The sequence below is a fragment of the Rhinoderma darwinii genome, chromosome 2, assembly GCF_050947455.1.
Source record: "Rhinoderma darwinii isolate aRhiDar2 chromosome 2, aRhiDar2.hap1, whole genome shotgun sequence".
In the NCBI taxonomy this organism is placed as follows: domain Eukaryota; kingdom Metazoa; phylum Chordata; class Amphibia; order Anura; family Rhinodermatidae; genus Rhinoderma; species Rhinoderma darwinii.
In genome coordinates, this window is record NC_134688.1 from 311652009 (window position 1) to 311676627 (window position 24619).

A 24619-nucleotide genomic window follows, 5' to 3' on the forward strand; every position below is an offset into this window, starting at 1 on the left:
AAACGCCCGTAAAAACGCAGCTAAAATCGTGAGTGGCTTAAACTTCTGAAAATCGGGAGCAATTTTCCTTTGAAAACAGCTCTATTTTCAGACGTTTTTGAGTTTGTGTGTGCACATACCCTTACTACTACCAATATCTATCTATGGATATTGCATGGCTCTTTGCTTCATTTTATGCACCTGGTTGCAATGGGTGTGACTGAAACAGCTGAATTCAAGGCAGTCCTAGACAAAGAAATATATATTTCAATATATTCACAAAAATATTAATTCTGCAGTTTTCTCAGTTTACAGTCGCCTCCACAGCAGAGATTGACTAATGACTATGTAAAGAAGTTGTCCTGGCACATCCTAATTATAAACAGGACGTTTCCATGGATGACCTAATTATTTTCTCCATAAAACAGTATTTCACACTTATGTACATATGTGATCTTATACTGATAGCAATACAGATGAAAAGAAAATATTACTTCATTAGTACGGTCAAAAACTGGCATATGTCCATAAAGTTCAATTAAGGGACGGGAGAAATAGAGCTTTGTTTGATCCAGAGAAAGGTTCTGGATCACTCATTCAACAAGAATTCTGCACATTGACAGAGGAGCTAATATTTTTTTGTTCCAGGAAATTATCGAATCCTTTTTTAACACCATCTACTGTCCCTACTGTGACCAACTCCTGCGGTAGGCTATTCCATAGATTCACTGTAAAGAAGGCTCGTCGCCTCTGCAGATTGAACCTTCTTTTTCTCCAGACTGAGGCCCCATGCACACGACCGTGCCCGCTATCGCGGCCCGCGATTGCGGGCACGGCCGGCCGCCGACTGACAGCCGCATTTTCGGGCCATGCTCCCATACAAAGCATGGGAGCACGGCCCGCAAAATGCAAAAGAACGGACATGTTCCATAATTCACGGAACATTTCCGCGGCACGGACACCCTTCCGTAGTACTACGGAAAGGTGTCCGTGTTCAATGAAAGTGAATTGGTCCGTTTTTGCGGACCGCAATTGCGGTCTGCAAAATCTGAGGTTTTTTACGGTTGTGTGCATGGGGCCTGAGGGAGTGTCCCCTTGTTTTTTTGAGGGGGTTTTACATGGAACAGGTTTTCACTATTTCTTGTATGGGCCATTCTTATAAATTAATCATGTCCCCCTTAATCGTCTTTTCTCAAGGCTAAATAGGTTTAATTCTTTTAATCTTTCCTCATAACTTAGATTCTCCATGACCCTTAGGGTATGTTCACACGTAGTGACCAAATCGTCTGAAAATATGGAGCTGTTTTCAGGCAAAAACAGCTCCTGATTTTCAGACTTTTTTTTGTAGCAACTCGCGTTTTTCACGTCCGTTTTTGTAGCGGTTTTTCAATGGAGTCAATGAAAAATGCTTCCAAAAACGTCCCAAGAAGTGTCCTACACTTTTGACGAGCCGTCATTTTACGCGCCCTATTTTGACAGCGAAGCGTAAAATAAAGGCTCGTGGGAACAGAACATCGTAAATCCCATTGCAAGCAATGGGCAGATGTTTCTAAGCGTAATGGAGCCGTTTTTTTTTCAGGCGTAATTCGAAGGCGTAAATCACCCGAATTACACCTGAAAACACTGCATGTGAACATACCCTCATTAGTGTAGTTGCTTTTTTTTTTCCCCAACTCCAGGGCATCTTTTCTATGAACTGGAGCCCAATATTTTGCTGGCCTTAGAAGCAGCTGGTTGACACTGCATGCTGTTATTTCGTTTGATTTACAAGTACACCCAGATCCTTCTCAACAAGTGACTCCCCCAGTTTAGCTTCCCCTAGGACATATGATGCATGCAGGTTGTTGGTATCCAGATGCATAACTTTAGATTTATCTACATTAAACTTCATCTGCCAAGTGGATGCCCAAACACTTAGTTTGTTTAAATCTGCCTGCAATTCACAAACATCTTCCATAGTCTGAACTATATTGCATAGCTTGGTGTCATCTGCAAAAATAGAAATAGTGCTATTAATCCCATCCTCCATATCATTAATAAATAAGTTGAATAATAGTGGTCCCAGCACTGAACCCTGGGGTACACCACTTATAACCGGGGACCATTCAGAGTAGGAATCATTGACCACAACTCTCTGGATACGATCCTTGAGCTAATTTTCTATCCAATTACAAACTATACTTTCTAAACCTATAGATCGTAATTACCTATTGGGCATCTTTGAGGGACCGTGTCAAATGCCTTTGCAAAGTCCAAAAACACTACATCCACAGCGGCCCCTCTGTCCAGGCTTCTTCTCACCTCTTCATAAAAACCAGGTTGGTATGACAACTTCTGTCCTTCGTAAATCCCTGCTGGCTGTCACTTACAATACTATTTTTTGTCACATAATCCTGTATATAGCCCCTCAAACATTTTCCCATGATGGATATTAGGCTTACTGGTCTTTAATTACACGGGGAAGACCTAGAGATCTTTTTGAAGATAGGCACCACATTTGCCCTGTGCCAGTCCCTTGGCACTATACCAGTCACTACAGAATCTCTGAATATTATGAACCTAAATAACTGAACTAAGTTCTCTAACCCCTTTGTGCTACACGACGTACTATTCCGTAATGGTAAGTGCATCGTTCGCGATCGGTGACGGAATAGTACGCCGCGGGAGGGAGAGCCATTTCAGCCGTCCTCCCGACACATACAGGAGCTGTGACAACTGCTGGTTTGTACAGCAGTTGCCGCAGCTCCTTCAGCGGGGACCAATCGCGGTGTCCCCACTGATTAACCCCGTTCAATAGCGATCGCGGCTTCTTATGGGTTAAACCACCATAGACGCCCCGCTGCATGGTTGCTATGGCAACCGGAGGCCTAATAATGGCCTCTGGCTATGCCATCTACGGAAGCCTACTGGGTCCTGACAGTCAGGACCCACTATGCTTGCTGCCAGCGAGTAGCATGTAGTGCAGTGCATTAGAATTGAGATCAGGGCCTCCTGCCTTCTAGTCCCCTAGTGGGACAAAGTAAAAAAAAAAAAAAATTTGTGTAAAAATAAAGTAACAAAGTAAAAATCCCCCTCTTTCCCTTATCAGTACTTTTATTATTAATAAAAATAAACCAACTTTACATAATTGTTATCGCCGTGTCTGTAATGGCCTGAACTACAAAAGTATTTCATTATCTATTTCGTGCGGTGAACGCCATAAAAGAAAATCCTAATAAACCAAGGGGGTCTCGTTTAAGGGGTTTCCCCTGTACTGGTACCTCAGAAGCTCTGCAAATGCGACATGGCGCCCAGAAACCAATCCAGCAAAATCTACATTCCAAATAGTGCCCCTGCCATTCTGAGCCCTGCTGTTTCTCCAACCAACAGTTTATCACCACATGTGGGGTACTGCCGTAATCGGGAGAAATTTCTTAACAAGTGTTCGGGTATTTTTTTTATTCAAAATTTTAAATTCATTCCTTTTATCAGAAAAATTCGATTTTCAATTGCATAGCCGAATTCCACAAACTGCAGCAAAAAACCTGTGGGATTAAATGCCCACTATACCCCTCGATAATTTCCTTGAGGGGTGCAGTTTACCAAATAGGGTCACTTTTGGGGGTTTCCACTGTTTTGGCACCACGAGGCCTCTTCAAACCGGACATGGTGCGTAATAAAATGGGGGCCTCAAAATCCACTAGGTGCTCCTTTGCTTCGGAGGCCGGTGCTTCAGTCCATAAGCGCACTAGGGCCACGTGGGATATTTCTCAAAACGGAAGAATCTGGGAATTAAGTATTGAGTGTCGTTTCTCTGGTAAAACCTTCTGTATTAAAGAAAAAATGGAATAAAAGATTTTTTGTCAAAAAAAAATACATTTTGTAAATTTCACCTGCTTTTCTTTAAATTCCTGTGAAACACCTAAAGGGGTAATAAACTTTCGAAATGCTGTTTTGAATACCTTTAGGGGTCTAGTTTCTAAAATGGGGGGTTTGATAGGGGTTTCTAATATATAGGCCCCTCAAAGCCACTACAAAACTGAGCTGGTACCTAAAAAATAAAATAGGCTTTTGAATTTTTATTTATAAGAGAAATTGCTGCTTCTGTTCTAAGCCTTGTAAAGTCCCAGAAGAAAAAAAAGAATGTTAAAAAAAATTATGCCAACATAAAGTAGACTTATGGGAAATGTGAACTAGTAACTATTTTGGGTGGTATAAACTACCTGTCTTACAAGCAAATACATTTAAATTCAGAAAAATGCTATTTTATTTTTTTCAAATTCTCTCTAAATTTTGTTATTTTTCACAAATAAACACTGAATATATCGACCAAATTTTACCATAATCATAAAGCCCAATTTCTCACGAGAAAACAATCTCCGAATGCTTGGATAGGCATAAGCATTCCAAAGTTATTACCACATAAAGTGAAATATGTCAGATTTGAAAATGAGCTCTGAGCCTTAAGACCAAAACTAGGCTACGTCCTAGTTAAGAACTCTAGGGTGTAACCCATCTGGTCCCGGGGCCTTGTGTACATTTATTTTATTTAATTTAGCTTGGACCATATCTACATTCATCCAATTCAGAATATCAACTGATATATTAACAGCACCGGCTATATCAGCTGTTCTTCCTTCTGTTGTATATACAGAGCTGAAGAACCCATTTAGTAACTCTGCCTTCTCTTGATCCCCTGTGACCAACTCCCCATTACCACTATATAGGGGTCCTACAGGTCCGGCCCTTCCTTTTTTTGGATTTATATACTTTTTGGGATTTGTTTTTCTATCCATGGCCACCTGCCTTTCATGTTGTATTTTTTCTAGTTTGATAGTTTTTTTTTGTTTTTGTTTTTTTGGTCATATATCGCCCTTTTTACTGAAGGTGTAAGCTATGTTATAAGTCGTTTATACTTGTTACCTATAGGAATACATTTTGCACTATAATTACCCAAGATAGTTTTCAAGATAGGGTTGCACGATGCATCGAAATATCTATACTATTTTGATGCCGTGCACCCTGAAACGGTTCAATATTGTTAATTCATGTTTTTCCGATACTAAGCTGTGCGGTCGCACGGCTTAGTATTTATTTATTTTTACACACGAATGTAGTCCGAGTGAGGCTGAATTTGCGTAATACAGCTGTTGCGCTGCACTAATGAGCGGTGGCACTGAAGACAGAGAATGTGGTGACATGGACAGACATCCCATTGTCCATGGAAGGACCCAGGGCTGTGTGACCAGATTGCCTGTTAGGACATACCTATCAGTACACAGGCAAAGTTTAAAACAAAAAAAAGTGTAATAGTTATGTTAAATCGAAAGCACGCACGCACACTAAAATGAGTCTCCATACATAAAATATTCTGTATCGTCGCGACCACAATAACCTGCACAACAAATTTATAGCGTCCTTTATGATGTGTACGCTGTAAAAAAAAATAAACATTTGCTTTCTGTCACTTATTAATGTGAGGTACGTGTGTTTATGAATTCAGTATCTTCGTGTGCCTCACATTAAAAGCAATTGACCCCATCATGTACCTCCCACATTAACCCAATGTTGTCCATTATGACTAAGAAACATGATGGGGTTAATTACTATTAGTGTGAGGCACATGAAGGTTCAAAATATATCATACCACATGCCTCCAGAAGATGGAATAACTTTTTTTTTTTTTTACTACTATTGTTGGCAAAGTATCGTTTTGGTATTGAGAATCGCAATACTACACAAAGTATCGGTATTGAAATCCAAATTCTGGTATTGTGACAACCCTATTTCAAGATCTCCTAGCCCTTTATCATTTGTACCATTATTTGACATTAGTTCTTCCCAGTCTATGTCCTGAATTGCAGCCCTCATGCTGGGGAAATTGGCCTTCTTAAAATGAAGTTTTTGGCCTCCCAGCCTGTGTTTTTTTTGTTTTTTTGTTTTTTACAGTTAAGGTAAAATATAACACTAACCTCCACCTACCATGTATTCGGTCATTGGTTACCACATGGACAACGACCGTTGGATCATCACCAGCCCCTCCCAGTAATTTATCCACTTGTTCCACCACATGCTGAAGGCAGACGGCAAACCTTCCTGATAATAGAATACACTACAACGACTATTTGCCTTGACATACCTGCATTAGCAGACCCCCAACTACTAGCTGTGCTGTTTTCCCGGCTGTTAGGGAGATCGGTATTCACTAGGGCTGCTGTTTCTGAGACAGACACCCTCGCGTCATGACCCAACTTGACCATTTTGCTCCGAATAACAAACAGAAGTGGCCTTACTTTTCTTGGACCCTTTCTACTACATTAACCCAGCTACTTGCCTGGTTCTACTGACCCATGTCTTCACCCATGAGATCTATCCCAGTAACTGCATGCACAGTGAGCAGCATGCTCTGCTCAAAATTGTCAAATTCTGCATGGAGACACACAACTTGAGAGCAATGTACAGATCTAACTGCAGTTCTAGCTCTTTATCGCAAAACAGTCATGTAAATGGGTCCTTAGGTCTTGATCATACAATGTTCGTTTGAGGCATTTTTTTTATATGCCACTTGTATTGCTTTTTTTTTTTATTCTTGCCTAATGACTTCAATTGAGTAGTGCCATTCCTTAATTTGTCAATCAATTGCCTAAAACTCCATGATTTTTGTATGAAGTGTGTGTGTGTGTGTGTGTGTGTGTGTATATATATATTTTTTTTAAATATATATATGTATATATATATATATATATATATATATATATATATATATATTATTTTTGAGTAAATTATTATGAGGTCCAAGACCAAACATTGTAATTTATGTATCTATCCTTTTTCCTAGCGCCACAGCATGCTGAAAGAACATGATTTGAGTATTGCCATGATGGTAACCTCCCGAGAAGTCTTCAATACCCTGTCTCAGTTGGTCCCATGTGTCGGTTGTCGGAGAAGTGTGGAGCGTCTATTCACACAGCTTGTGGAGTCTGGAAATCCAGCATTGGATCCATTGTCGCTTGGTGCGAAGGGCATACTTACACTTTCACACAGTTGCATGACTGATGCATCAAAGTTGTACACACTATTTTATATTTGTGGGTAAGTTTCTGTCTTTTTATGACTGATAGTTACATAGTTACTTAGTTGATAAGGCTACAAAGACACAGGTCCATCAAGTCCAACCCATAATCCTACTGTGTTGATCCAGAGGAAGGAAAAAAAAAACATGAGGTGGATGCTAATTGCCTCATTAGGGGAAAAATTCCTCCACAACTCCAATATGGCAATCAGAAAATATCCCTGGATCAAAACCCCATCTTCAGATTTTAGTACCCATAGCCTGTAATATTATACTAGTATAGAAAACCTGTTACACTGGATTGCTAGCAAAAGGAATGCTCAGTATTTGTAAAAGATATTCTAAAAAATGTAAGTGTATTTTAAAAATTATTACCAAAATGTGAAACCTAAGAAAAATGCGGAAGCGTTTGCTGAATAATTAGATTATTCACCCAGGGTAAAGGTATAATGTAGTAGATGTTACCTGCAGTCCTATGTAACACAGTGATAACATCTACACTATCTGTACGCCGAAAGTTACCGGCAGTCCTATTTGGTCTGTTTTTCTCGGCCATTTTGCATCCATTGTTTCCGTTTTTAATGGCTGATTTTGGCCCGTTTTGCATCAGTTTTTTTCCCTGTCCATTTTAAAAACTGAATTTCATTTGTAACGCCTCATGCACACAACAGTTGTGCTGCTCTGAGTGGCACCCGATAGTCTTCACGGACCAATTCACTTTAGCGGGTGAATTGGGTCCGTGAAAAATGATCAGTCTCCGATCCGAGGAAAGATGGGACATGTTCTATCTTAACTCTGATCACTGACTGGACTCGGCCGGCGCACATAGTCTTGTGCACGAGGCGTTAATTTTCTGCCACACACTTCCTTCTTGTATATAATGCCACACACTGCCCCTTGTAGCTACTGCCACAGTCCCCCCTTGTAGCGAATGCCTGCCACAGTCCTCCCTTGTAACGAATGCCACCCCCCCCTACTTTCCTCTTGGGGACCGCTTCAGGAAATATATTCGGACAGTGAAGTCAGGACTTCTCCTGGAGCGGAATCACCGGCCACAGCGCCGAGGATTCTGTTTCAGGAGTATGGGACTGCTCCAGCTTAAAGGGAATGTGTTGCCAGAAAAACATGTTTGTTTTTTTTTTAAATTAAACATTTAGGCCTCATGCACACGACCGTATTTTTTCCCACCCGTAAATACTGGCGTAAATACGGGTCCGGTGTCACACGTATTCGACCCGTTTTGCACCAGTATTTACGAACCCGTGCCCGTAAATATGGGTCCGGTGTCACCCGTATTCCACCCGTATTTACGGGCACGTTTTTGGCGGCAAAATAGCACTGCACTAATCGGCAGCCCCTTCTCTATCAGTGCAGGATAGAGAGAAGGGACAGCCCTTTCTGTAATAAAAGTTAAAGAAATTCATACTTACCCGGCCGTTGTCTTGGTGACGCTTCCCTCTCTTCACATCCAGCCCGACATCCCTGGATGACGCGGCAGTCCATGTGACCGCTGCAGCCTGTGATTGACCTGTGATTGGCTGCAGCGGTCACATGGCCTGAAACATCATCCAGGACGTCGGGCCGGATGTCGAGAGGGACGCGTCACCAAGGCAACGGGCGGGAGACCGGACTGGAGGAAGCAGGAAGTTCTCGGTAAGTATGAACGTCTTTTATTGTTATTTTTTACAGGTTTATACTGATCGGTAGTCACTGTCCAGGGTGCTGAAAGAGTTACTGCCGATCAGTTAACTCTTTCAGCTCCCTGGACAGTGACTATTTACTGACGTCGCTTAGCAACGCTGCCGTAATGACGGGTGCACACACGTAGCCACCCGTCATTACGAGAGCTCCATAGACTTCTATGGACTGTCCGTGCCGTTATTACGGCCTGAAATAGGACATGTTCTATCTTTTTCAACGGTACGGGCACCTTCCCGTAAGAAAACGGGAAGGCACCCGTCGCCAATAGAAGTCTATGAGCCCGTTATTACGGGTCGTAATTACGACCCGTAATAACGGGAGTTTTTACGGTCGTGTGCATGAGGCCTAAGTGTGTGGGTAATTAAACATTGTTCAAATTTTTTTTATTTTTTTCACGAGTCAGGAAATATTATAAATTAATTCTAATTTATAATACTACCCATTTTTGGTCACTAGATGGAGCTATTCCCAAAATTGCAGCATTGCAAAATTGGGTAAAAAGCCCTCGCTCTAGTGAGCTCTCAGCATCCCCCCCTCCTTTATCCTGGCTAGTGCCGGGATAAACGAGGGGTTTGAACGGTGTAACCTCCTACACTGTGTGTCGCCATTTTTTGAGCTAACACACAGTGTAGTAGGTTTACATACAGTAGTAAACACACACAAACACGAACATACATTGAAATCTCTTACCTGCTCCTGCCGCCGCGGCTCCCTCCGGCCCGTCCGCTCCGTTTGCTGCCGCTGGTCCAAGTGCACAAATCCGGAAGCCGCGACCGGAAGTAGTAATATTACTGTCCGGCCGCGACTTCCGGTCCACAGGAAAATGGCGCCGGACGGCGCCAATTTCGAATTGGACTGTGTGGGAGCGGCGCATGCGCAGTTCCCACACAGACGCCGTACACTGAAGTCAATGGGACGGGAGCCGTTCGCAGTCCCTATGGGACTGTGGCTGCCGTATTCCATGTCTGTATGTGTCGTTAATCGACACATACAGAAATGGAACAAAAAATGGCAGCCCCCATAGGGAAGAAAAAGTGTAAAAATAAGAAAAAGTAAAACACAAACACACAAATGAATATAAACGTTTTTAATAAAGCACGAACATCTTTAACATATAAAAAAATAATTTGTGATGACACTGTTCCTTTAAGTGCCTGACGTCACTGTCCATATCCTAGAGCGGAATCCCTGGCCACTAGAGTGATATGAAGCGAGGACGTTGTGTCCAATCAACTGTGCCTCGGAAACCACGTGGTTTCTTAAAGGGAAGGTGCCATGATTTATTTTATTTTTTGACTATTGCTTTTAATATAATAAAATTTTTATTTAATTGTGTACTCATTTTTTACTTAATGTATTTTTACTTTTACTTCTCTATGGGGGCTGCCATTTTTTTTTCTATCTCTGTGTCCATTAACGACACATACAGAAATGGAATATGGCACATACATCCCCATAGAGAATGCGAACGGGAGCCGTTCCATTCTCGGAAGCGTACGCCGTCTGTGTGGGAATGGCGCATGCGCTGCTCCCGCACAGACCAAAACAAAGCTCGTTGGTAGAGCGAAATCCGGCGCCATTTTCATGTGGACCAGAAACCGCTGCCAGACAGTAAGGTGACTACTTCCGGCCGCGGCTTCCGGCCACATGTTCAACAAAGCGAAGGCGCAAGGAATAGGAGTGTAGACCAACAGAGCTGGCGGCGGCAGGAGCAGGTAATTTATGTTCGTGTATGTTCGTGTTATACTGTCTGCTGAGCCCTGTATCTAATACTCCTATACTGTGCAGTCGCTCAGAAAATGGCGGCACACAGTGTAGGAGGTTTGAAGATTCAAACCCCTCCTTCTCCTGGCACTAGCCAGAAGAAGGGAGGGGGGATTGTGTGAGGACACTAGAGGAGAGTGTGTCCATGCCAAATTTGCAGCATAAATCAATGAGGTCGCTTTACCACAGTGACCATGCTGCAATTTTGGGAAGTGCTCCCTCTAGTGACCAGCACATGGAAATGTTCTAAATCAGAATCTAATTTATAATATTTCCTGACTTGTGAAAAAATTAAAACAATGTGTAATCACTTAAATACTAATTGTTTAACTGAAAAAAAAGAATACATTTCTAGCGACACATTCCCTTTAACTGCACTTCGGACACCACGTCCTTCCTTATTTTATATATAAGATTTTTCAAGGAAGGCATCCAGACCCTTCTTGAACTTGCTTAAAAAAAACAAAAAAAAAACATTACAGCATCCTGTGGCAGAGTTCCACAGTCTCACTGCTCATAAAGATTATGATAAAACACTCTTTGCTGTAGATACAGAGGGTGCCTCCTTGTTATTGTTACAGTCCTAGGCATAAAAAGATCATTAGACCGATCCCTGTGTTGTCCCTTTTTTTTACATTTATTTTTACAGTTTAATTCGATCTTTTTTTTATTTTATTTTTTAATATAAACGGAATAGCCCCTAGTTTGATAACCTTTCTTGATACTGCAATTACACCTGCTCTAGTTCAGCCATGTCTTTCTTAAACACAGGTGCCCAAAATTGTACACCATAGTCTGTGTGTGGCCTGACTAGTGGTTTGTATAGACACGAAACAAAATTTTTATCATGTGCATCTTTTCCTCTCAATGCATCCCATGATTTTATTTGGGTTGGCAGCAGCTGCTTGGCACTGGTGGCTAAAGTTAAGTTTACTGTCCACCAATATCCCGACGTCTTTTACCCAAAAATTTACCATTTAACCCCTTGACGCATTATCATGGACGTGATGAGCGTTATAGGAGAGTATGAAGCGCGCTCCATACGCTGCAGGTGTCAGCTGTGATTCACAGCTGACAACCGGGACTAACGGCCAGGAACAGCGATCGCGCTGTACCTGGCCGTTTAACCCCCTAAACTGCTGCGTTCAATCGTGACTGCAGCATCTAAAGCGTTGAAAAGTGGGGAGCGGCCCCCTCCAACAGCTCGTCGGCTCCCCCACAATGCGATCAAGGGGTGCCGAAGGCTCCCATAGCAGCCAAGGGCCCTGGTGAAGGCCCCCAGGACTAACTTCACTCTGCCTCTGTTAAGCCGTGCCTCTGTAAAAATGACGATATACTGCAATACATTAGTATTGCAGTGTATTGTACCAGCGATCAAACGATGTGTAGAAGAAGAAAAAAAAAAAAGTTTAGAGGCTCTGTCACCAGATTATAAATGCCCCATCTCCTACATAATCTGATTGGCGCTGTAATGTAGATAACAGCAGTGGTTTTTATTTTGAGAAACGATCATTTTTGAGCAAGTTATGAGCTAGTTTAGATTTATGCTAATAAGTTTCTCAATGGACAACTGGGCGTGTTTTTACTTTTTACCAACTGGGTGTTTTACAGAGAAGTGTATGACGCTGACCAATCAGCATCATACACTTCTCACTTTTCCAGCCCAGCATGATCCACAGCCCAGTGTGATTGTGCAGTGAAAGAAGCTGGGCTGGAACAATGAGGAGTGTATGACGCTGATTGGTCACTGATTGGTCAGCCTCAATACACGCTGTACAACACCCAGTTGGTAAAAAGTCAAAACACGCCCAGTTGTCCATTGAGAAACTCCTTAGCATAAATCTAAACTAGCTCATAACTTGCTAAAAAATGATCATTTTTCTAAATAAAAACCACTGCTGTTATCTACATTACAGCGCCAATCAGATTATGTAGGAGATAGGGCATGTATATCTGGTGACAGCCTCTTTATTAAAGTTGTTAGTAGTGGAAAAAAAAATTAATTTCAAAGAACACCTTTTCCCATTTTTTCCTCTAAAGTAATGTAAAAAATAAACAAAATTGGTATCTCTGCGTCCGTAATAGTTTGAACTGTTACAATATACCATTATTTAACTCGCACGGTGAACGGCGTAAATTTTTTTAAAATGGCAAGTTTTTGGGCCACCTTCGCTCTCAAACAAGTTAATAAAAAGTGATCAAAAAGTCACGTGTACCGATAAAAACTACAGCTCTTCCTGCAAAAAATAAATAACCGCTCAATTGACCAAAAAATAAAGTTATAGCCATCAGAATGTGATGACCTTAAACCCTCTTTTTTTTTTTTATCACATTTCTTTCTAAAAGTAGCAACATATTAAAAAAAAACAACTATATAACCTATATAAATTTGGTATTACCATGATCGTATTGAGCCGCGGAATAAAGTTGTTTTTACCGCACGGTGAAAGCCGTAAAAACGAGAACCAAAAAACAATGTAATTAGTTTTCCGGTACATTCGTTTTACGGTAATCAGTTTCCCAGTACATTATATGGTACATTAAACTGTGCCAGTAGAAACTATAACTTCTCCCGCAAATAAGCCCTCACGCCACTCTATTGACAGAGAAATAAAGTTCTGGCTCTTGGAAGGCAGGGAGCGAAAAAATAAAATGAAAAATAAAAAAATGACTCCGTCCTTAAGGGGTTAATACTGTAGAATCTGTTTCCTGGGCCCAAGTGCATACCCTTACATTTATCGACGTTAAAGGGGTTATCCAGGGATCAAAAATTGCATTGCAATAATATATTTATGTGAAACTAAGTAACTTACTAATATACTTAAATTAAAAATTCTGTGCTAAATGGTGCAGTTCAAACCTCCTGAATGATTCAGGAAGTGCTGAAGCTTTTCTAAAAGTGATGACGCTCCGACACTGCCTCACGTGACTGAGCTCTTCATGTGCTGTTCATGAGCATGACCACAAGGGGCTGTCACGTTGCCTATTGCTTGAGCCCCGAGCAGAGCATCAGGTAGCGCTTTGCTCGGGACTCCAGCACTTCTGACCATATTTGGTCAGTTCAGGGGTTTGCTATCGCTGGAGTCCCCGAGCAGAGCATTAGCTGATGCTCTGCCTGGCGACTTCACAACTGCTGCCCATGTCATTGTAACTGTCCAAATATGGACAATGACGTTGGCAGAGTAGAACTGGAGTCCCCGAGCAAAGCATTAGCTGATGCTCTGCCTGGGGAATCCACAACTTCTGCCCACGTCATTGTAACTGTCCATATATGGACAGTGACGTCGGCAACAGTCCTGGAGCAGAGCATCAGCTGATGCTTTGCTCGGGGACTCCAGTACTGCTCTTGCCGACGTCCTTGTCCATATATGAACAGTGACCGTGACGTCGGCAGAAATGCTGGAGTCCCCAGGCAGAGCAACAGCTGATGCTCTGCTCGGGAACTCCAGCAATAGCAAGCCCCTGAATTGACCAAATATGGACGTCAGGAGAAGTGCTGCAGTCCCGAGCAAAGTGCTAGCTGAGTCAAGCAATAGGCAGTGTGACATCCCCTTGCTGTCATGTTCACGAACCGCACATGAAGCAAGAGCTCCGTCACGTGGGGCAGTGTCGGAGCGTCATCACTTTTAGAAAAGCTCCAGCACTTTCTCAGTCATTCATGAGGTTTGAACTGCACCATTTAGCACAGAATTTTTAATTAAAGTATATACGTAAGTTACTTCGCTTCACACAAATATATTATTGCAATGCAATTTTTGATCCCCGGATAACCCCTTTAAACTTAATTTGCCTTTTCTCTGCCCAAACCTCCAGCTTCCCCAAATCCCACTGTAGTGTTACATTATCCTCCTCTGTGTTGGTTACTTTACAGAGCTTCGTATCTGCAAATACTGAAATTATACCCTGTAAACCCTCTACAAGGTCATTTATAAACATATTAACCCCTCCGCGCACCCAGATGTGCTATTACGTTCGGGTACGGGGGGGGGGGGGTGTGTTTACAGTGCGCCTGAGACTAAGGCCCCATGCACATGACTGTAAAATTGCCCATTCATTTCTTTGGCAGGTGGACACCTTCCCGTATGTCTACGGGAGGGTGCCCGTACCGTAGAAACATGCCGAAAAAATAGGACGTCCTATTTTTATTTTATTTTATGGGCTGTGCTCCTATACTTGATAATGAGAGCATTGCCTGTAAAAACGGGTCGTAATTACAGGCACGGTGTGCATGAAGACTTACAGCCAGGAGCAGCGATCGTGCTGTTCCTGGCTGTTTAACTCCTCAAATACTGCAATTGCATCCGAGGCGTTGAAGAGGGGGGCAGCCCCCTCCGGCAGTACGTCACCCCCCCTGCAACGAGATCAGGGGGTGACTTCTGTTGTCATGGCAGCCCAGGGACCTAATGAAGGCCCACAGGACTGCCGTCACTCTGCCTCAGTTAAGCCTGTAAATATGACCATATACACTTTATAACAATCGCTGGTTCAAGTCCCCTAAGAAGGCTAATAAAGTGTGTAAAAAAAAAAAAAAAAAGTTTAGTAGTGAAAAAAAACAACCCATTTTCCCCCTAAAGTAAAAAAAGTAAACAAAATTGGTATCACTGCGTCTGTAAAAGTCTGAACTATTACAATATAGCGTTATTTAGCACACACGGTGAATGTTGTAAAAAATGTAAACCGCCAAAATTGCGTTTTTTTTGGGCCAACTTCGCTCTAAAAAACCCATTAATAAAAAGTGATTAAGAAGTTCTACGTACCAAGAAATGGTACCGATTAAAAACTACAGCTCGTCCCGCAAATAGGCCCTCACACCGCTCAATCGGTGAAATAATTAAGTTGTCTCTCAGAATGTGGCGACGCAAAACATATATTTTTTTAATACGTTTTTTTTTAATTTATTAAAAGTAGTAAAATATAAAAAAAAATATACATAAATTTGGTATCACCGTAATTGTATTAAGCCACAGAATAAAGATAAGTTGTCGTTTTTACCGCACTTTGTTTTTTGGGTTTCGTTTTTGCGACTTTCAATTGAGGAATCCGGTTTTTTCCTACTTCAGCCTGCAAAGATTTTTTTTCAGTTTCCCAGTACATTATATGGAACTATAAATGGTACCAATAGAAACTACAACTCCTCCCGCAAAAAATAAGCGGTCACGCCACTCTATTGACGGAATAATAAAGAAGTTATGGCTCTTGGAATGCAGGGAGTGGAAAACGGAAATTAAGAAAATGGCTTAGTCCTGAAGGGGTTAAATAGAAGAGGACCCAATACTGACCCCTGTGGAACCTCACTGGTAACTGCGACCCACTCTTGAGGATGTACCATTAAGGGTATGTGCACACACACTAATTACGTCCGTAATTGACGGACGTATTTCGGCCGCAAGTCCCGGACCGAACACAGTGCAGGGAGCCGGGCTCCTAGCATCATACTTATGTACGATGCTAGGAGTCCCTGCCTCTCCGTGGAACTACTGTCCCGTACTGAAAACATGATTACAGTATGGGACAGTTGTCCTGCAGCGAGGCAGGGACTCCTAGCATCGTACATAAGTATGATGCTAGGAGCCCGGCTCCCTGCACTGTGTTCGGTCCACTACTTGCGGCCGAAATACGTCCATCAATTACGGACGTAATTAGTGTGTGTGCACATACCCTAATAATCACCCTCTGTTTTCTATCACCTAGTCAGTTTTTTACTCAATCACACGTATTTTCCCCCAGTTGCAGCATTTTCATTTTATATACCAACCTTTTATGTGGCACAGTATCAAATGCCTTTACAAAAGTCTAGATACACCACATCCACAGCCTAAAGCCTTATGCACGTGACCGTAGTTGTGTGCAGGGCCGTGATTTCTGGCTCGGCGGCCGCCGAGTCTCACCCGCAGGCCACCCGCAGAAAAGATAAGACCTGTCCTTATTACGGGCGCATTTAATGGTCCAGGCTTGTTGAAATGAATGCACACGGCACGTGATTTGCGGGCGGCCTCAAGTGACACTCCGCGGCTGTCTGCCGAAAATCCATGCCCATGCACACCACTACGGTGATGTGCGTGAGGCCTTACCCAGGTCCAGTCTAGAACTTGTCTGGAACTTACCTCCTCATAGAAGCTAATCTCATTAGTTTGACATGACCGATCCCTCATAAATCCATGCTGATACTGCTTTGTTTTCATATTTCTTATGACAGCCGAGCGCCTGGGCGCCTAACCTGGTTGTATGTCTATTAGGCCATGCCAAATAGTATTTCAAACCATTATGGTCTTGTCAGTGTATGCCTAAGTATACCATACATTATATAGGCGATCAAAAGATGGCATAGTGAAGTGCCCTATGTGTCGGAAAAGATAACAAATATATACACGTATACGGTAATGCCGCAATCGTAATCACCCTAACAATAAAGTTAACATACTATTTAGACCACAAGATGAATGCTGTTGAAAAGATTAAAATATAATGGCAGAGTTGTTTTTTTTCCATTGTACCCCCCCCCATAAATAAGTTAATCAGACCCATGCACCCCAAATTAGTGCCAATGAAAACGACACACACACACACACATACATACATGCATACACACACACACACACACACACACACACACACACACATATAGAATTTTAGTCTCAAAAGTCAAGAGCACGCGGTTTCCAAGCTTCTGCTATGGTTTTTCACAGCTAAAAAAATGAATGACATTAACTTTTGCTTGGTCCCAGTAACTTTTTCCATGGTTTTGTTAAAGGGGGTTTCCCATTAGACATTTGAGACATACATCACAGTAAATGTCAGATAGATGTGGGTCCCACCTGTGGGACCCGCACCTATCTCTAGAACAGGGCCCCCTGAACCCTGTTCTACCGCTCTGTGTTGTAGCTGAAAAGTGTGATTTCTGACCATGAATTACGGAAAACACGTAGGTCAGCGACCTAGTAGTGAATGGCATTTATGGAAGCGGTGTAGCATGCGAGCTACTCTGTTTCCGTAACTACCATTCAGTTCCCATTTAGTTACATATGGAGGAGAGGTATTATTTACTCTGTTATTAAGTCAGGAATATAAAAAGGAAGAAGCCCTGGAGTATGAGGAGCATAGCAACCTCTATATTCAAAGGAGGTAAGATTTAATGGGCCATCAGTATTTTGATTTGGGATTCAAGAATGTTTTATTTGTAAATAACCAAATATTTCATTTGCTGGAACCTGGTATTTCTCCCTTAAACTACATGACAGCATCACAAGAGTTGTCTGTTGGTCCTAATAGGGACAGGAAAACACGAGAGGTTAAAAGCCCCTCCCCATCCCGCCTTCACCAGTGTTTTCCTGTCCCTACCAGGGGTTGAGAGAGCGGTGAGGAGGCAAGTGATATTCCCTCCTCATCCCTACTCACAGGGCAGAAGGGCGATCGCATCACCTCCTGATTACCTGCCGGGGGGCTCGTTCTCCAGAGCGGGTCCCCTACAAACTATCCTTCTGCTCTCCTAGGGGGTTAAGCTGGTGGTTTCAGCATGTGGGATTCGGTCTCCATCTCGGGTATTCCCTACCTTAGTCCTTCTAGGCGTGCACCCCACTTACGGCGGAAATAACATCACAGACAGTGACCTGCGCTTACCCGGCAAAAGAATCGGAAGTCGTGCTTCTCGGCGGCAAATTCAAATGGATGCCCTGTATCGAATGTCTGGTATAAAGGTAATTATTATTTTTTTCTCGCTGCTGCTGCTTGTTTGTATTTAACATGCCTGAGACTGTCATGACCTCCACACTCTGAGTTAGCAGAGCCCAGCGAAACACCCAACCCAGTGAGTATTCTGGACAGGAGATTTATTCTGTGTATTGGGTGGTGTTTACCTATAGTCCTTCCTTTGCTTTCTATTGTTAGGCAGACAAGGACGCTTTCCAGAAGAGAACTCAAGTTCAGGTATTAAGACAGATGGTACGGTGGTAAATTTTAAATTCTATGTCTGCTTTATCTCCTCCACCTATAGCAGAAAAACATCTGGTTCTAAATCAAGGAAACAAATATTTAACCTCCTCAGATTCAGAATCTGATCATTGGATGTTGGGTAATAATATTTTTCCTCTGAACACACGAAGTCTCTTAAGAGCAATAAGAAATACGATGAATATTGAAGAAATCAGGCAACAGAAATCCGTGCAGGATGAAATGTTTGCCGGTCTATTCACAATTCACAAAAATGTTCAGTCCCTTATTTTGAAACGAATGGGATGAGCCGGAAAGGAAATTATCCATTTCAGGTGAAATTAGAAAACTTTCCATTTTAATACTGAGGATGTTCAAGGTTGGGTAGGAGTACCTAAGATCGATAGGCAGGTAGCTAATGTCGCAAAAAAGACTACACTGCTGTCTTTACGTTTTTTTTTTATTACGGCTGAAAGACCCAATGGACAGAAAAGCTGAAAGTCTGCTTAAAATTTAATCGCCTTTACTGAAGACAAATATTTCTGCAGCTTGTGTCGCTAGATTTAAAAGGAAGGAGTCCTTTTGTCCCTTTAGAAACCAAGAAAACGTCAGAGATAAGGGAAAGAAGGGTAGATGGAGTTATCCGAAAGGAGCAAGAGACCAGAACATATTTTGCAATCACAGAAGAGGTTCTCAGGATAAGCAATGACTTCTATCAAGTAGGAGGTAGGATCTCCTATTTTCTCCAAGACTGGTGCAGAATAACCTCCTATCCTAGGGTGTTGAACACAGTCCAGATGGGATACAAAATAGAATTTCTGTCTTCCCCCTCCTACAAAATTTAGGATTACAAGACAATCATCCTTGATTCTTCAGACAGAGCTAAGAGGAGTCTTAATTTATTTTCGCATGAACGTAATTGCTCCAGTTCTCGAACAATAAGAGAGATCGGGATGTTATTAATATTAAAGACAGATTCAACCTACCGTACCATCGTAAACAAAGGTACTGAACAAGTTCATAAAATACGAACGTTTCAAAATGGACTCTTCGCTTCACAACTCCTCTCATTCCAAAAGATAGTCGTGGCCGCAATACACTCCAAGGACGCGTATTCTAATGTCCTGATTCTTACAGATTACAATAATTTCCTCAGATTCATTTGTGTTCTAAATCAAAAACTTCTCCACTTCCAATTAAAGCACTCCCATGTGGAATTTAATCCGCTCCGCAAACTTTACAAAGCTCATGGCTGATGTAATAGCATTCCTACATCGACTTGGGATAAACATTGTGCTGTATGACTTTCTGATCATAGCAGATTCTACATTTCTTCTTTCAAACCATCTCCGTATAAAAGGCCAACATTTACGGAGCCTGGGATGGATTGTTAACTGAGAAAAATCAGACCTTTTTCCTGCTTCCCACATAGTATTTCTAGGGATCCTTCTGGACTCACAGGCACAAATCTCTTTCCTCACAAAAAAGAATAGATCTGATACACATTCATTCACTTTAAAAAAAAAAAAACATCTTGTACAATAAGACAAGCAATGTCTCTATTTGACTCCATGACCACATGCATTCTGACAGTTCCATGGAGTCAGCCCCACTCAATGGACCTGCAGAGACTAGCTGGAACAAAAGCACACATGTTCTGGAATAAAGATAAACCATTTGATGCAGATCAAAAAATCCCTTCGCTGCATTTAAAAGAAATCTCAAAAGCTGTAGAATGGCCTCAACCACCAAAGACTGTTGTCACTACGGATGCCAGTGCAAGAGGCTGGGGAGCTCAAATCCTCCATTACACCTTCCAGGGGAAATGGGCACTAAATATAAGAACCTGCTCATCAAACTTCAGAGCATTAAAAGCAGTGTGGGAAACACTGAAGCACGGAGGACATTTACTTCAGGAAAAACATGTCCTAGTACTATAACAACGTGACGGTGGCAGCTCATCTAAGACATAAGGGGAGCTCAAGACATGTTTCCTTCCAACTTTTATCCACACAGATTTTTCAGTGGGCAGAAGATCAACTCTTGTCTCTTTCGGCTACCCATCTGGAAGGATCGGAAACCTTTCTGAGAAGGAACCTAAACCCAGGAGATCGGTGTCTAGACAACTGGGTAATTCAGTCCCTAGTCCTCCTTTTAGGAATCCCAGACATAGACTTGTTTGCAACGCATAACAAGGAGACAAAAAAATTTGAGTGTTTTCTCGTTAAAGTATTCACTGGGGGATACAGTACCACGGGTATAGGCTGCTGTCAGCAGGGGACTGACAAAAGGTAAATATTAAAAAGTGTGGCTCTGCCAAGTGGGCTATACCCTCTGAGCACTCCGCTCCTCTAGGCTAAAATAGTGTCCATAGGAGACAGACAAGTTCTGCACTTGGTGACTGCCCTGCGCAGAAGGATTTCCCATGGTTTCAGTGAATACCAGCCATTTTGGCGGATGCTCTTCCCACCTCCGTGAATGCCCATCTCTCTGGTGGATGTTCCCCATCTCGGTAACCCAGTCCCCTATTACCGCTCCGGCATTTTGAGGGTGCTGGACAGCTACACTACGTGTGTGCGTTTTCCGAAGGGCTGGAGACACCTTTGGGAGCTGCTGCGGATGGGGAAGCAGCAATTCAGGCTATACCAGCATACTGTACAGCATTATATATTGAGTGGGTTCTTATTCTGAGGTGTTGTCATTACTGAGGGGCTCCTAACACATGTGCTGGCAGACTTCTCCCACTTCTTATAGCGGCACCATTAATTTAGGCCCCCGGCTTCGGTTCTTTACTAGGTCATTGGCTTGAATTACAAGCTCCCGAACTAGGGATCCCAGGGCCATAGGAGTCGACGGACTAGTTCTCCCCTGGTCGTCCTTCAACCTCTTATCTCTTTCCTCTCCTTCCACTCCTGCCTCGAGTGTTGAGAAAGACGCAGGAATCTCAGCCATTTTGGTGGCCCCAGACTGGCCTCGCAGTGCTTGGTACGTGAATCTCATGCTCCTGTTAACAGAGAGGCCCCGCTGCTGCTTCCTCTGCAGCACTACCTCCTTTCCCAAGGTTCACTCTTCCACTCTGCTTTACCTTGGCTGTGTTTGACGGTTTGGCTGATGAAACCGTGGTTTTGAAGTTTTTTAAAGGTTTCTCTGATTCGGTCATTCAGACCATAAAGACTTCATCACAAAGGATCGTCCATGATTGGATTCAAACCACCTAGAATAAGCCAATCGGTTCCACCCCCTTTGTTTTTCCATCCCGCGTATTCTGGCCTTCCTCTAGGTTGGTTTGGATCAGGGACTCAGATTGGCTACTCTAAAGGGGCAAGTTTCAGCCCTACCTGTTTTCCAACGCATTTTGGCTTTCCGCGATGTAAGACTTTTTTGCAGGGAGTTGCACATTGTGCTCATCAGTCTCCTCTGGAACTTTGGGATCTTAATCTGGTCCTTGGCGCACTCCAGGCTGCACCGTTCAAACTTTTTTCTCTCAGGATCGAATCCTAGAAGGTAGTTTTCCTTGTGGTGGTCACCTCTATCCGTAGAGTTTCTGAGCTGGCAGCTTTATCCTGCAAACCTCAGTTTATGACTTTTCATAGGGGCAAGGTGGTGCTACGTCTGGTGCCATCCTTTCTTCCTAAGGTGGTTTCCTGAATTAAGACCTTCCTTCGTTTTGTCCTAAACCTTTTCATCCACGAGCATGTGCCTTACGTTGCTTGGATCTCGTTACAGCTTTTCAGGTCTACATTTCAGCTACGAAGTCCTTCTGGAAGACTGACTCCCTATTTGTTGTTCCTGAGGGCCCTCGTAAGGTTTTGGCTTTTTAAAAAAAGGCCTACTCTAAGGGTAGGGAATCTCTCTTCCGGGTCACTTATACTAGGATAGTTGGCCTCCTGGGTGGTGCGGTATCCTTCTGTACTTCAGGTCTGTTAATCCGCCACCTGGTCCTCGTTACATACTTGTTTGAGGTTTTATCAAATCCATTCTTTGGCTTCTGTCGATGCCATTTTTGCATCAGATGGTGTCGCAAACAGCCGTGGTTTAGGCGGCGTGCATGGCTATGATTCTCCCCCTTTTTTTTTTTTTTTTTAAACCCAATATTCCTAACCTGTTAGGGTTTCTTTAAGCAGGCCTGCCTGGTAAAAGGCCTTAAACCCAAGTACCTTTTAAAAGTTCAGGTGTCAGCAATTTTTTTTACACAAATCTGTATGAACATGGATGGATAAAACGTTAAATGAAAGCAGCATCTCTATTAAACCAAGGATATTAAACTTCCATAATCGGATTTAGAGACTGTCTTGGAAGGCCTTGCTAAATAATCATTCAAACCGCTACTAGAATCCAACGTCCAGGCACTATCCTGGAAGACAGTGTTTCTAAATGGCAATCACTTCAGAGACAGGTATGTGAGCTCCAAGCTCGATCTCTTCGTGAACCATTCCTAAGAATCTTAGCCGGTAGAGTACTTTTATATTAAACCCATCTTTTTTGCCAAAGGTCATATCTGACTTCCACAAATCCAAGGATATCAAATTACCCGCCTTCTGCCAAAACCCAAAGTCCAGACGAGGAAGTGTTTTATCCGCTAGACTTAAAAGTCCTTTTGGAATATATCAAAATTACCATAGTAAAAAGACAAATCTATTCAATCAGTCTCGGTGTAGATAAAGGCAAAAAGGTATCCATAAATACCCTTTCATGTTGGATTAAAAACGCCATTTGTGAAACTTACAGAACCCAAAAAAACAAACCGTACCGTTACACTTAAAAGCTCAGTCTACCAGATCAATGTCCATTTCCTGGGTGGAAGTAGTTTATTCTTCCATAGAACAGATTTGCAGAGCTGCTCCTTGGACGAATCTTTATACGTTCACAAAACACTACCCTTTTGATTTGGGTTCGAATTCTGAAATGTCTTTTGGGAGAGGTTTTTCAAGCGGTTGTACCTCCCTAGACTTTTGTTTTGTTTATTGTCCTGTTGTCCTGTCATGGAGGTGAAGGGAGAAAAGTCGAATTAGTCTTACCAGTAATACGGTTTCTACAAATCCTCCATAACAGCACTGACTTTCCCTCCCTATCCTTTATTTCTTTCACTAGTAAGTATATTTTCTTCTTGAGCATCATATAGGTGGCCGAGTAGTTCTTTATAAAACCCTGGTGAAGGTGGGATGGGGGAGGGGCTTTTAACCTCTTTCGTGTTTTCCTGTCCCTATTAGGACCAATAGACTACTCCTGTGCTTCTGTCATGGAGGATTCTAAGAGAACCATATCACCGGTAAGGCTAATTCTACTTTTTTCTTGCAATGTGGAAAAAGTGAATGCCCCATCCATAGACCAGAAGTCACATTCTAATGAAAGACCTTTAATTATCCACTGTTGAGGGGATGAATCTATTGTGTCAAATAGCAGGAAGACATATATAGGAAGAAGTGGGAGATGTGGCAGAATATTTAATCCATTTTAGTTGGTGAATGTTTCCTTATAGAAATGGCAAGATCACTCTGTGTTGTGTGAGGAAGTCTCACAGAAACTTTACAGACGTGTGGGGAGTGTGAATAGACCTCACGTCCTGGCTGGGGGCGATGTCTATTCACTCAAGACACTTCGGTAAAGTTACTGTAGGAGTATGTGACAGCACAGTGTGATCTCACGATATCACGCTGTGCAGTGAAAGAAGCTGGGCTGGAATGAAGAGAAGTGTATGATGCTGATTGGTCAGTGTCATACACTTGTCTTTACAACGCCCACTTGGTCAAAAGTTAAACGCCCAGTTGTCTATTAAACGAATTAGCATAAATCTAAAATTGTTCAGAACTTGCTAAAAAATTATTGGTTTTCAAAATAAAAACCACTGTTATATACATTACAGTGCCGATCAGATTCGGTAGGAGATAGGGCACTTCGAATTTGGTGACAGAGCCTCTTTAAAGGACAGGTGTCGCGTATATTTTTTTTTTTTATATAATATTGCTCTTAGTATGTTATTTAAAATAAATTTTATTTATATGTGTTTTGTGTTTTTACTTTTTTCTTTTTTCTAACTTCTCTATGGGGGCTGCCATTTTGTTTTTCATTTCTGTATGTGTCGATTAACGACACATACTGAGATGGAATACGGCAGCTACAGTGCATAGGGCACAATGAACGGGAGCCGTTCCATTGACTCTGCTCTCTGGCTCTGTACTGCGCAGACGCAGGTCAGAG

The 24619-nt window shown here is 42.4% G+C and overlaps 1 protein-coding gene across 3 annotated transcripts in view; it reads left to right on the forward strand.

Moving 5' to 3' along the window:
* The window catches only part of GGNBP2 (gametogenetin binding protein 2), a 240155-nt gene that overhangs the window by 54764 nt on the left and 160772 nt on the right, over window positions 1–24619 (forward strand). For all 3 annotated transcript variants that reach the window (XM_075853531.1, XM_075853530.1, XM_075853528.1), the window contains exon 3: window positions 6797–7050. In XM_075853531.1, coding sequence (XP_075709646.1) covers window positions 6797–7050 — 254 coding nt within the window. The remainder of the gene's footprint in view (window positions 1–6796; window positions 7051–24619) is intronic.